Below are 12,725 nucleotides of genomic sequence, written 5' to 3' on the forward strand. Positions count from 1 at the left end.
AGCAGCGTGCCGGCCGGCCCGAGGTTGTTCCCGCTGGGCTGTTGGCAGCCGCTCCGCTGCGCCCCTGGGCAGACGCCGGCCGGGATTGTGCCGGGATCCGGAGCCCCCGGGTGCGCCGCAGGCTCCTTCCACTGCATCCGGGAAACGGCCTCGCCCTCTCCGGCCCGTGACTGCCGGTGAGCAGAATGTCTGGGAAGAGAACGCCTGGGCGGGTTTTAGCCTGTAGTTGGCAAGATCCCTCCTCTGGGGAGACTCTGGGTTTATTATCTAGGCATACAGATTGATGAGCTCCTATTGGGGCCCCGCCTAGAGTCTGGTGGGGGAGCGTGGGCAGGAACATACATAACCAAATCACCATGCAAAATGGAATAACTGGGACAGGTGCGAGGTGGTGTTTCAGGAGCTCAAGGGGGGAACTGTGTGAAGGCAGACTTCAAGGAAGGGAGAGGTAGGAAGAGGTGGCTTTGACACTGGGCCTCGAAGGTATCCTATTTGGAAGAGATGGAGGGAGCCGAGGCTGGCTCCAAATTTGGCTGGGCCTCGAATGCAGAATGGATCAGCTGAATAGTTCCATGAGGTAACTCGAAACCACCGGGGCTTTTGTAGAGTCAGATTTGAGGTGTGTTTCTAAAAATTTGGGCATATGTCGAAGTGTGAGGCTGGATTGGAGGTAAAGAGCCTAGTAGCAAAGTGTATTTGGAAGCTAGTGTATCTTCTCAAGGGACAGGCAACCATAAGGAATTGAACCTGGGAGGCTGTGTGATCAGGCCACTCAGGATGGCTGTTCTCTTGCTCTCTGTACATACCCTGCTGGAACAGTCCCTGCTTCTCCTACACCCTACTCAGGTGGCTGACCTTCGCTCCTAATCATGGAGCCTAATCAGTAAATGCCTTTGTACTTGCCCCCGGCCCCTGCTAGTGATTTTTCTAATCTATAGCCCAAAACATCTCCACTGGGATAGTTTATCAAAGGGGCAGTGAGGGGCTGTGCTCCTCTGCTGGTTTCCCTGGTAACCAATGTACCCACCTGACGTCATTTCCCTCTATAACTGGTAACCTCCCCCCCCCCCCCCGCACCCAATGAAGACTGCTACCATGTCCTGCCCTCCACCATGTGGGGCTGCTCCAGAACCCTTTTGCTTCATATGTGTAAGATCCCTTATCCATTAAACCATTGATGTCTCTGTTGCTAACTCTGGGTTCTTTCAGGAAAGATGGGACGACTTTAGCTAATTTTGTGAAAAACAGGGAAGTCAGGAGGGCGGTGGCTTTGGGAGGGAAAGATGGTGTGTTTGCGTTTTTATGAGGCAGCAGTGTCTGTGTAGCTACTGTCCAGGAGGTGGTGGAGATGTGGCCAGTTATAAGTACTCATGAGAATTCTAAGATTCTTGCCAATTTCTGCGGAACTTAGGAATCCAACACAAAATAAAGCCAACTTTTTGTGCAAAATTCTCCAAATCAATGGGAAATAATTTCCTTTTAACTCCAAGGCTTATTCCACTTAATGAGGTGTTAGTGAGTTGAAATGTATCCCTCAAAAAAGATTGTGGCCTTATTTGGAAAGAGGGTCATTGCAAACAATCAGTTAAGATTAAAATGCTGTCACACTCCAGGGGGTGGGGGGCAGCTAATCTGATATGACTGGTGTCCTTATAAGAAGAGGACCCTGTGAATGCAGGTGAAAATGGGGGTGGAGTTTAGAATGATGCATCTACAAGCCAAGGCCAAGGGTCATCAGCAGGTCACACACACCACAAGCTGGGAGACAGGCATGGTGCAGATTTGCCTGCAGAAGGAACCAACCCTGCTTGCATCTTGATTTCAGGCTTCTGGGCTCCAGAACCGTGAAAGAATACATTTCTGTTGTTTTAAGCCACCCAGTTTATGGAGATTTCTTACAGCAGCCCTAGAAAACCAATGCACGAGGCCATACGGAACACTGGTGATTGATGCTTTCTGAGATGCTGTGGTTCACTGGCAAGATACAACAAATGACTTGCTATCTGCACAACTTAGACAGTTTCTCATCCCCTCTGAACCTCAGCTTCCTCATTTGTGAAATGGAGGTAACGGTACCTGCCTCACACCGCCAGGAAATCCTGCTGAGAGGATTTCTCGTTAGAGACTGGATGCAGAGAGCCTGGCATAGAATAAGTGTTCAGTAAATGTTACTTCCCCTATTAAACTTTCATCTCTTCTTTGGAGCTGATTATTAATGACCTTGAGGGGAAACTCCCTCATTCCTCAGAGCATTCATTCAGAATTACTTTGACAAGAGCCTGGAAGTAGTAAGAGGCAACCACTACGCATGATTTACTGTAAATCAGAATCAGTGGGTTCAAAATGAAAGTCATCATCTTCCCCAGAAACTAGCCCCTCACTTCCCTGTTTTTGTTGCCCAGATACAGATAGCCCTGGCCCTTCCCATGCCTGTGTCTAGCCCGTTATCTAGTTCCTGTGTTTTCAAAACTTTTTTGAACGTGACCCAGGACACATTGATGATGTACGTGTGAAACAAAAGCTTTATTTAAAAATACTTGTACCAACAAGGACCTACTGTATAGCACAGGGAACTATACTAAGTATTTTGTAATAACCTATAATGGAAAATAATCTGACAAAGAACATATATATATATATATATATTTAACTGAATCACTTTGCTGTATGCCTGAAACTAACACAGCATGGTAAATCAACTATATGTCAATTTAAAAAAAGAGAGAGGGGCTTCCCTGGTGGCGCAGTGGTTAAGAATCAGCTTGCCAATGCAGGGGACATGGGTTTGATCCCTGGTCTGGGAAGATCCCACATGCCACGGAGCAACTCAGCCCATGTGCCACAACTACTGAACCTGTACTCTAGAGCCCGTGAGTCACAACTACTGAGCCCACATGCCGCAACTACTGAAGCCTGCACACCTAGAGCCTGTGCTCTGCAACAAGAGAAGCCACCGCACTGAGAAGCCTGCGCACCTCAATGAAGAGTAGCCCCCACTTGACGCAACTAGAGAAAGCCCGCATGCAGCAACGAAGACCCAAAGGGGCCAAAAATAAATTAAAAAATAATAAAACTTTTAAATAAATAAATAAACAAATAGGTGAATTCCATCAGATTCTTCTGCATGACTATTTGAGCTTCCCCTGTTACACATGCCTGCCCGTTATTTCTTTCCTTCAGAAAGGAAAACACTTCCAACAAGGACCTACTGCATAGCACAGGAACTATATTCAATATTTTGTAATAACCTATAAGGGAAAAGAATCTGAAAAAGAACATATATATATTTACTTACATATATGTATAAATGAATTGCTGTGCTGTACACCTGAAACTAACATGATATTGTAAACCAACTGTACTTCAATTTTTAAAAATTTTGTTAAAAAGAGCAACCTAGGGCTTCCCTGGTGGCGCAGTGGTTGAGAATCTGCCTGGTAATGCAGGGGACACGGGTTCAAGCCCTAGTCTGGGAGGATCCCACATGCCGCGGAGCAACTAGGCCCGTGAGCCACAACTACTGAGCCTGCGCATCTGGAGCCTGTGCTCCGCAACATGAGAGGCCACGATAGTGAGAGGCCCGTGCACTGCGATGAAGAGTGGCCCCTGCTTGCCACAACTAGAGAAAGCCCTCGCACAGAAACGAAGACCCAACACAGCAAAAATAAATAAATAAAATAATAATTACATCTGCAAACATCCTTTAAAAAAAAAAAAGAGCAACCTAAATGTCCATCAGCAGAGGAATGGATAAAGAAGATGTGGTACATATATACAGTGGAATATTACTCAGACATAAAAAAGAACAAAATAATGACATTTGCAGGAACATGGATGGGCTTAGAGATTGTCATACTGAGTGAAGTAAGACATAGACACTGAAAGACAAATATCATATGATATCGCTTATATGTGGAATCTAAAAAAATCATATAAATGAACTTATTTACAAAACAGAAGTAGAGTCACAGATGTAGAAGACAGACTTATGGTTACCAGGGGATAAGGGGGGGAGGGATAAACTGGAGATTGGGATTGACGTACACACTACATATATAAAATAGATAACTAATAAGAACCTACTGTATAGCACAGGGAACTCAATACTCTGTAATGGCCTATATGAGAAAAGAATCTAAAAAATGAGTGGATATATGTATACATATAACTGATTGACTTTGCTGTACAACTGAAACTAACATAACTGTAAATCAGCTATACTCCAATAAAAATTTTAAAAAAAAATTTTTAAAGAAAGGAAAACACTTTTGTGACCTCAAGTCCTCTCACTTTATTGTTTATTATTTTTTACCCCCACTCATTTCTTCATTTATTTCACAAATATTTATCAAATCCCTGTGTTGCTGCAGACAGTTGCCGGGGATAAAATGGAGGGCACACTGACCTGGCTCTGTCTTCACGAAGCTTAGATGAGTGAGGGAGACCAACTACAGTAGATTGTGGTGCTTGAAAATACAGCGTTAAAGAGGGAAAATACAGCGTTAAAGAGGGAAAAGGCTTTGGGCACAAAGTTACTCACTACGGTGTTATGTATAACAGCGAAAAATCAGTCACCATCTATGTATCCAACAACAAAGAAATACATGTACCCCATGGACGATTACATAGCTATTAAAATGATGTCATGCATAGAGAATGGACTTGAGGACATGGGGAAGGGGAAGGGTAAGCTGGGATGAAGTGAGAGACATATATACATTGACATATATACACTACCAAATGTAAAATAGATAGCTAGTGGGAAGCAGCTACGTAGCACAGGGAGATCAGCTCGGTGCTTGTGACCACCCAGAGGGGTGGGATAGGGAGGGTGGGAGGGAGATGCAAGAGGGAGGGGATATGAGGATATAGGTATACATATAGCTGATTCACTTTGCTACATAGCAGAAACTAGCGCAACATTGTAAAGCAATTATACTCCAATAAAGCTGTTAAAAAAATGATGTCATGAAGCATCTATAGTAATATGATGAGAGATATAATGTAAAGAAATTTTTTAAAGGATATAAAATTGTATGAAAAATATGGTCCCAATGATCAAAAGAGGTATAAAAGACCAGAAGGAAATTTATGAAATATTAATCAATATTAGTGGTAGGACCATTAAAAAAACACCATTAGGTTGAACTGCATGACATTACTACTTTTGTAAGTCAACTTTATACATTTCAACATAATATTTTGTTGAAAAGGGCTCAACTTGGATTTGAATCCCAGCTCCAGTACTCTATCATCCAGTATGTATCATCTCAGTTGTGTAACTGTGGACAGATTCACTTAGATTCTCTCTCGGGGCCTCAGTTGCCTCATCTATAAAATGGGCATAAAAATAATCTACACCTCAGGGTTTTATTGAAGAGCAAATGGAATAATGCCCATAAGGGGCCTGACATACAGCAATCCCTGAATAAATGGTAGCCATAACAGTGGGTGGCGTTTTCTTTCTTCTTTATTGTATTTTCCAAATTTCCTATAATTATAGTTTTTAAAATTCTGTAACTAATAAGCATAATTATTTAAAATTTCCAAGGGGTTGTGGTCTAATCTGTGGGGATCTTGAGCCCAGTCCAGAGCTGGGAATGTGGTTGAAGGTTTTCTTCTAGTCCTGCTGTGGCTGGGCTCAGCTCGACAGAGACAGTGACCCCGGGAGCAGGGCTGATGTTTGTGCTCTGAGGGATCCTGGGAGCTTTATTTACAGAGGACACTCTGTCCCAGGGCCCGACTGCCCCCTCACCCAGCAGCTGCCGTATGGACTGAGCCCTCGAGGGAGGCTGCCTCTGCCCGATCCCAGTACTCGGTGTCCGCTGGGTCAAGACATCCTTTGGCACAGAGTTCTTCCCTTAGAAGCAGCTCCTGGTTCCCAAATACAGAGCTGAGCTAGACTTTGATCATGTCCAGTCCCCACGAGGGGGCTACAGAGTCTCTCTTTGTGGCAATGAAAAAGGTTTGGAAATAAATAGTGGTGATGGTTGCACAGCATCGTGAATGTAATGAATGCCACTGAATTGTACACTTTAAAATGGTTAGAATGGCCAATTTTATTTATTTAAAAAATGTATTTATTTATTGGCTGCGTAGGGTCTTCGTTGCAGTGCGCGGGCTTCTCATTGCAGTGGCTTCTCTTGTTGCGGAGCACGGGCTCTAGGCACGCGAGCTTCAGTAGTTGTGGCTCAAGGGCTCTAGAGCGCAGGCTCAGTAGTTGTGGCGCACGGGCTTAGCTGCTCCGCAGCATGTGGGATCTTCCCGGACCAGGGCTTGAACCCATGACCCCTGTATTGGCAGGTGGATTCTTAACCACTGAGCTCCCAGGGAAGCCCCTAAATGGCCAATTTTATGTTATAGAGATTTTGCCACAATATTTTTACAAGTGAAAAAAAATCCAGTTATGGGAAGAGGACTAAAGGGAGAGCAGCCTTGTCCTGTGGGGTTTGCCAGACACCACAATAGAAGACCTGGATGTAAGCCCCTGTTCCCACCTTTGCTTGGCTATGATTAGGGTACCTTAACCTCTCATCCTCCATGAGGATAACAGGCTGCTCTCAGAGGGCTGTCATGGAACTCAAGTGTGATCAAATGGTGTGAAAGTCTCTGTAAAAACACTCAATATTTGTTAATTAGCATTATCCCTCTCCCTCTCCCCTCTCCCCAAAGAAAGAAAGAAGGAAAGAAAGAAACCCATCACCATGGGGACTTCCCTGGTAACTCAGTGGTTAAGAATCCCCCTGCCAATGCAGGAGTCACGGGTTCGAGCCCTGGTCCGGGAAGTTCCCACATGCCGCGGAGCAACTAAGCCCGTGCGCCACAACTACTGAGCCTGCACTCTAGAGCCCACGAGCCACAACTACTGAGCCCGTGTGCCGCAACTACTGAAGCCCGCGCGCCTACAGCCCGTGCTCCGCAACAAGAGAAGCCACCGCAATGAGAAGCCCGCGCACCGCAACGAAGAGGTGCCCCCGCTCGCGGCAACTGGAGAAAGCCTGCGTGCAGCAACGAAGACCCAACGCAGCCAAAAATAAAGTAATAAATTAAAAAAAAAAAAGAAACCCATCACCAACAAAGTTTAACAGTACCGCTTTTTGTTTGTTTTTGTTTCTTTTGTTTGTTTTTGGCAAACCTTGAGGCTTGAGGTTCTGGTGTTTTTTGTTTGTTTGTTTTGTTTGTTTTGTCTTTAGTTTTAGTTATTTTTTTGGCCACACCGCGGCATGTTGGATCATAGTTCTCCAACCAGGGATCGAACCCGCGCCCCCCGCAGTGGAAGTGCAGAGTTTTAACCACCGGACCGCCAGGGAAGTCCCTTGAAATTCTGTTAAATAGAAACTTCCAGAAATAAGGACGGGAAGAGAAGAAACTGAAGGAACCTCTCAATCTCTTGCTTCTCACCGTGAAGGAGATGATATATTTTCCCTTGGGTTGGCTTTTTTGGGACCTCCAGGGAGGGGACGCTGAATCTCAAGGTGTAAAGAGAGCAGCTCAGCGGGACAAAGGCACCCAAGAAGCTCCCCAACATCACTGTTCTGCCCTGGCAGCGGAGAAATGATGTCCTTTGCCTGTCCCCTCTTCGTTCCCCACTTCCCCCCTCGCCTTGCCTTCATACCTTAGGTTGCCTTTCCCAGATTTCTCCTGGGAGATTTATTTCTGTCCCTTTTTTCATCTAAAGCAGCGGAAATGAATCATCTTTCGGCCTGTTTGGTAAACAACCCCATGCCCTCTGACCCCTCTCTGGGCTCTCTCCCTGGTCCCTCTGGAGAGGTTCCTAGGCTAGTCCTCACCCCCACAGTCAAGACCCTCCTGGATGCTTACTCTTGGTAATGTCCCCTTCCCCCAGGGCCTGGAGGCTTGACCTCCTCCACCCTGGGGAAGATGGGAAATGACACAGAGCATTCCAACGGATGATCCCATGAGCTGACCAGAGGGGCAGGGGAAGCAAGGGAGCCACTGTGTTTTGAGGGCTTTGTGTGCCACGTACTGGCTCATCTCAATGACCCTATTAGGTGATCTCTCGACCCTCGTTTTACAGATGAGGTGTCCAAGCCTCAGAGAAGTGAAGGAACTTGCCCAAGGCCACACAGCTGGTCAGTGATGAAGCCAAGATTCAAAGTCTGGATTCCTGAATTCATTCCATTATACCATGCTGCCCTATGTGTTCGCATGTGTATATGCATGTGTGTTGAATTGGGGATGCTGGCAGATCAGGTGCAACCCACCAGAATGGAAACCTAAGATGGTGTGCATTAAGCCTTATGCATATGACAGATATTTGCCTACAGAGGGGATGGCAAGTGTGCACAGTGTGTGCCTTACCAGGAGTCTGTGGATCACTGAGGATGGTGTCAAAGAGGGACAGAGATGGGGGAGGGGGATTCACGAAATGCCCAGATTCAAGACCACCTAAGCCCTGCCCACACCTCATGGTGATGGAACTTCACAGATAGAAATGCCCAGCAGTGTCCCTATTGGTGAAGCCACACTTCCTGGGGGACACAGTCATGTGACTATTTATTAGACTTCTAAAAATGTGCAGGTGCTTTTTCTAGGAGCTGTGTGGGATACAGAAGTAAATCTTCTGACATCCGAGTATCTAGTGTGCGCATGTGTGTGTGTTGGGAGGGGAGGAGGGATTAACATAAATATATAAATAACTGTAATGCAAGATCGGTAGAAAATGCTCAGGGCCAAAGGGCGAAATGGATCCAATAACGGTTGGTATTCTAGCAAGACCAGAAGCTGGAGAGATTACTCCAGGCTAGGGATCAAGGAGGGCTTCCTGAGGAGGTGGCATATGAATGTCTCAAAGTCTCTGAGTAGATGTAGGATCTATAATACCTCAGGAGAACGCTTTAACAGAAGTTAGATCCTTTTTAATCTGCCAAGGACATATGCCCTTATTCCTCTTTTACAGAGGTGTAAGCTGAGGCCCAGAGAGGTTGACCAGGTTGTCTACAGTCACAACGCTAGCCAGTGGCGGTCCAGGATTTGACCTCGGTCCAGGGTGACCGACTCCAAGCCCTGCTCTGGGTCCCTGCCGGGCGGGCGTGCGCCTTAGAGAGGAACGCAGCCCGCAAACAGGACGCGCCGGGGGCGGGACAGAAAGTCCAGGAGGGGCGGGGCTTAAAGTCCTGGGGGGCGGGACAGGAGGCGCGGGCGGGCTAGAGGCGCCGGGTTTGCGTCCCGCTCCACCTGCGGGCGAAGGCGCTGACCATGGGCGGCCGCAGGCCGGGGGGCGGCCGGACTGAGCCCTGCTGAGCCCACGGGGCCGGCCATGGGCGACCGCGAGCGCAACAAGAAGCGGCTGCTGGAGCTGCTGCGGGCGGCAGGCACTGGCAACGCGCACTGCGCCGACTGCGGGGCGGCAGGTAAGGGCGCGGCGGCGCGTCCAATCCGGAACGTGGGACCGGCCCCTGGCCCGCCGGCCCCCTCCTCTCCCTTCAGGCCCGTGCCGGTCCAGGACTCCCGCTGGATCCGCGCGTGACCCTTATATCACCTTCGGACCCGGGCCCCCGGCAGCCCTCTCCTCGGCCAGTACCGCTCCCACTCGAACCCGGCCGGGCCGCCTGTTCTCCCCACTCTGGACCTCGGCACTAGATCCCGGCCCCGGGTGCCCTGACCATTCTACTCACCTCCCCTGCCAGACACCCTACCCACCCGGACCACGGTCCTTGACGTCTTCCTTCCAGACCCAGCCACTTCCCACACGCTCGGACCCAAACATCCTACACACCAGGGATCCCAGACCCCGGACCCAGTTCTGCCCTGATGGTCCAGTGCCCCTTCCCCACCCGCCCCGGACGTCCCCAGGGTCCTCCCACGTTCCTGCTCCACAGCACTCCGACCCTGTGGACCCCGAGCGTCCCTGACTCCGACTTCCCCACCCGCAGCTCCCCAGCCAGGCGCCTCGGTGCCGGTCCCTTCCTCCGCGCTCTCCTCTAGGTTCCTCGGAGTCCTGACACTTCCACATCGCGCCCGCCTCAGCCTCTCGCCCCCATCCTCCTCGGGACTCCTTCCAAGATCTTCATCCTGGCCGCTGCCGCGCCAGGGCCAGTGGGCTGACCAGAGGGTTTCATGCTGATCTTAGTTCATCCAAGGCGGGGAGGCTAAGAGAGGAGTCATGGGCTGAGCTGGACACCTCCCCAGGCTAACTGCCAAGCCCTGCCTCTTCCGGCGCCCCCTGCCCAACCCTGGTTTCTTCACCCAGCTCCCCTCCTGTCCTCTTGTCCCGCAGATCCCGACTGGGCCTCTTACAAGCTGGGCATCTTCATCTGTCTGAACTGCTCCGGAGTCCACCGCAACTTCCCAGACATCAGCAAAGTGAAATCTGTGAGACTTGACTTCTGGGACGACAGTATTGTGGAGGTAGCAAGGGGCGCAGGTGGAGAGCATTGGAACAGCAGAACTGGGGTGGAGGCAGTGGGCAGGGCGCTCCCATTCTACAGGGAAGGAAACTGAGGCCAAGAGAGGGGCGATAAGGAGCCAATTAGACTTGCCTTAGACGAGGCCCTGAGTTCAAATCCTAGCTCCATCACTTGCTTACTTACTAGCTATGAGGCCCTGCGCCTCCTATTTAACGCTGGTTGTGAACCCTTTCCACATCTGTGTTATAAAGATACCCCTTCATAGGGCTGCTGTAAGGATTAAATGCAGGCTCAAGGCAGGTACAAAGTACATAGTCAATTAACAGCTGCTGTTCTCATTCGCTGAAATCCTGGACTATAACAGAAGTATCCTGATTCATGGTACATAGTCCTCCTCCAGTCGCCCTAGCCAGGGAGGGGACCACTTTTTTCTCCTGACCTACAAAGATGGAGGACACCTGCAGCCCAGATAACACCATTCTGGCCAGGAAACCTTCAGAGAGCAGGCGGTACTAAACTGGGCTGGCTAGCTGAGGATTTCCGGGACTATTGGGGAAGCAGACCCATATTTGCTGAGTACCCATCTGTGCCATGCACTGTGCTAGACCACTGGGCTAGACACTTTACTCATTCATTCCACACGTTACTGTAAGCCTACATATGCTGGGTATAGGAGAGAGCAGTGAACGAGATAAAGTCTCTGCTCACATGGAGCTTACATTCTAGTGCAGGAGAAAGTTCTACTGGAAACCAGCACCTAAACCTGAGGGTCGTTTCTTTGTACCTTATCACTCCCCTGTTATATGTTCTTCATCTTCATGGGTGAGATCCCTGAAGCTCAGGGGCTTAAGTATTGCCCAGGCATCACTCAGTGAATAAATGGCGCAGCTGGGATGCAGACCCTGCTCTTTTGAGATCCAAAGCCCATGCACATCCCACGACACAGCCAAGTGGCCACTGGGGAAGGGGAGAATAGGGTTCCCACTGCCCAAGGGACATGGATTAAAACCCTGATGTTTTTTCCACACGTGCCCTCACCCCAGATATGCCACTGCTGTTACTGAGTGCTGTTGGCCAGGGCCACTCCTGGCACATCTGCCTCTGGGTCTCTTGGGTGCCAAAGGCCCCCAGTGATCTTCCTGACCTACATACTCTATGGGGCGAGCACTGAACTTCTTCCATCCTCCAGCTCCATCTATCTCCTGCGGACTTGCAGGGGCTGCTGCTGGTGGTCCTGGCCATCTGTGGAGGGGGTGGGAGAAAGAACATGAGCTTTGGAGTTAGACAGGTCTGGGTTCAAATCCCAGCTCTCCACTGACTAGCTGTGTCACCTTGGGTAAGTCACCTAACCTCTCTGAGCCTCAGTGTCCTCACCTCTAAAACGGGGGTGGTAATATTACAATGGTTGAGCGGATCGAATGAACTAATGCAGGAGAGCTGTAAAGTGCTCTGCCTGTATGAAGCATGGTTGTTACAGCACCTCATTGCTCCAAGTTGGGGCTTCCCAGCAGCACAGATGACCAAGCTGGGTGGGGTGGCAGGGAGGAGGGGAAATGTGTCAAACTCCGGGAGGAGTGTCTCCTGACTCAGCCCAGGAGCCAGTGAGAACAGTGGCCTTCAGAGTAGACCGTGGTTTCATTTCACGTTTTTTCAAGTTCTAACATTACCCCAAGTTGCTTTGTCTTGCAGTTTATGACCCACAATGGGAACCTCCGAGTGAAGGCCAAGTATGAAGCCAGAGTCCCTGCGTTCTACTATATCCCCCAGGCCAACGACTGCATGTGAGTGGGTGATTTCCTGGTTCCCCCCCACCCCCGCTCCCACCACTACCCCATCTCCTGGGTGGTGGTCTCTTCTACAGACATGCCCAGCAGGCGGAGCCAGGAAAACGTTTGGTACTGTCATGGAGAACTCACAGACCTGATGAAAGCCCCTCTCCACCTTCATAGCTTGGGTTGTCACTTGCCCCCTCTGGGACTCAGTGTCCACAGCTGTGAAATGGGGCATTTTCTTTAGGATCTGTCCCTTTGCCTTGATGTTCTCATAGCCTACAGGTGATAACTAACTTGATTAAGAAGCCGCCGGTATTTTAGCAGAACAAATGTGTTTCAGCTATTATACTTTCTACGGAGTCCCACCTGAGCTGTCCCACCTGAGCTCAATGTTGCTCCAAAGCAGCTGCTTAGGCCCCACCTAAGCACTTACCATGTGCTCTGCACAGTACAAGCCACTTTGTATGCATTTAAACCTCTCAACAACCCTCACGGGTAGGTAGGTATAATATTATTGGCATACTCCCCAAGTTCAGAGGAGTTAAGTAACTTGCCCTTGGTCACACAGTGGATAAATGGTAGA

General features: G+C 49.2%; 1 protein-coding gene across 7 annotated transcripts in view; it reads left to right on the forward strand.

The window, feature by feature from the left end:
• The first annotated feature begins 9,152 nt into the window (after window positions 1-9,152).
• Window positions 9,153-12,725, forward strand: part of ADAP2 (ArfGAP with dual PH domains 2) — a 32,852-nt gene continuing 29,279 nt past the window's right edge. For 4 of the 7 annotated variants that reach the window (XR_009537643.1, XM_060134797.1, XM_060134794.1 and 1 more), the window contains exons 1-3: window positions 9,153-9,374; window positions 10,241-10,371; window positions 12,060-12,151. Coding sequence is in view for 6 of the 7 variants with exons in the window: in XM_060134797.1 (XP_059990780.1) it covers window positions 9,281-9,374; window positions 10,241-10,371; window positions 12,060-12,151 (317 nt within the window). In the remaining variant the exon portion in view is untranslated. Of the gene's footprint in view, window positions 9,375-10,237; window positions 10,372-12,043; window positions 12,152-12,725 lie in introns of those variants that run through there. The other 3 variants (XM_060134796.1, XM_060134799.1, XM_060134800.1) reach the window with 3 other exon arrangements.

Source organism: Lagenorhynchus albirostris, chromosome 20 (genome assembly GCF_949774975.1).
Source record: "Lagenorhynchus albirostris chromosome 20, mLagAlb1.1, whole genome shotgun sequence".
In the NCBI taxonomy this organism is placed as follows: Eukaryota; Metazoa; Chordata; class Mammalia; order Artiodactyla; family Delphinidae; genus Lagenorhynchus; species Lagenorhynchus albirostris.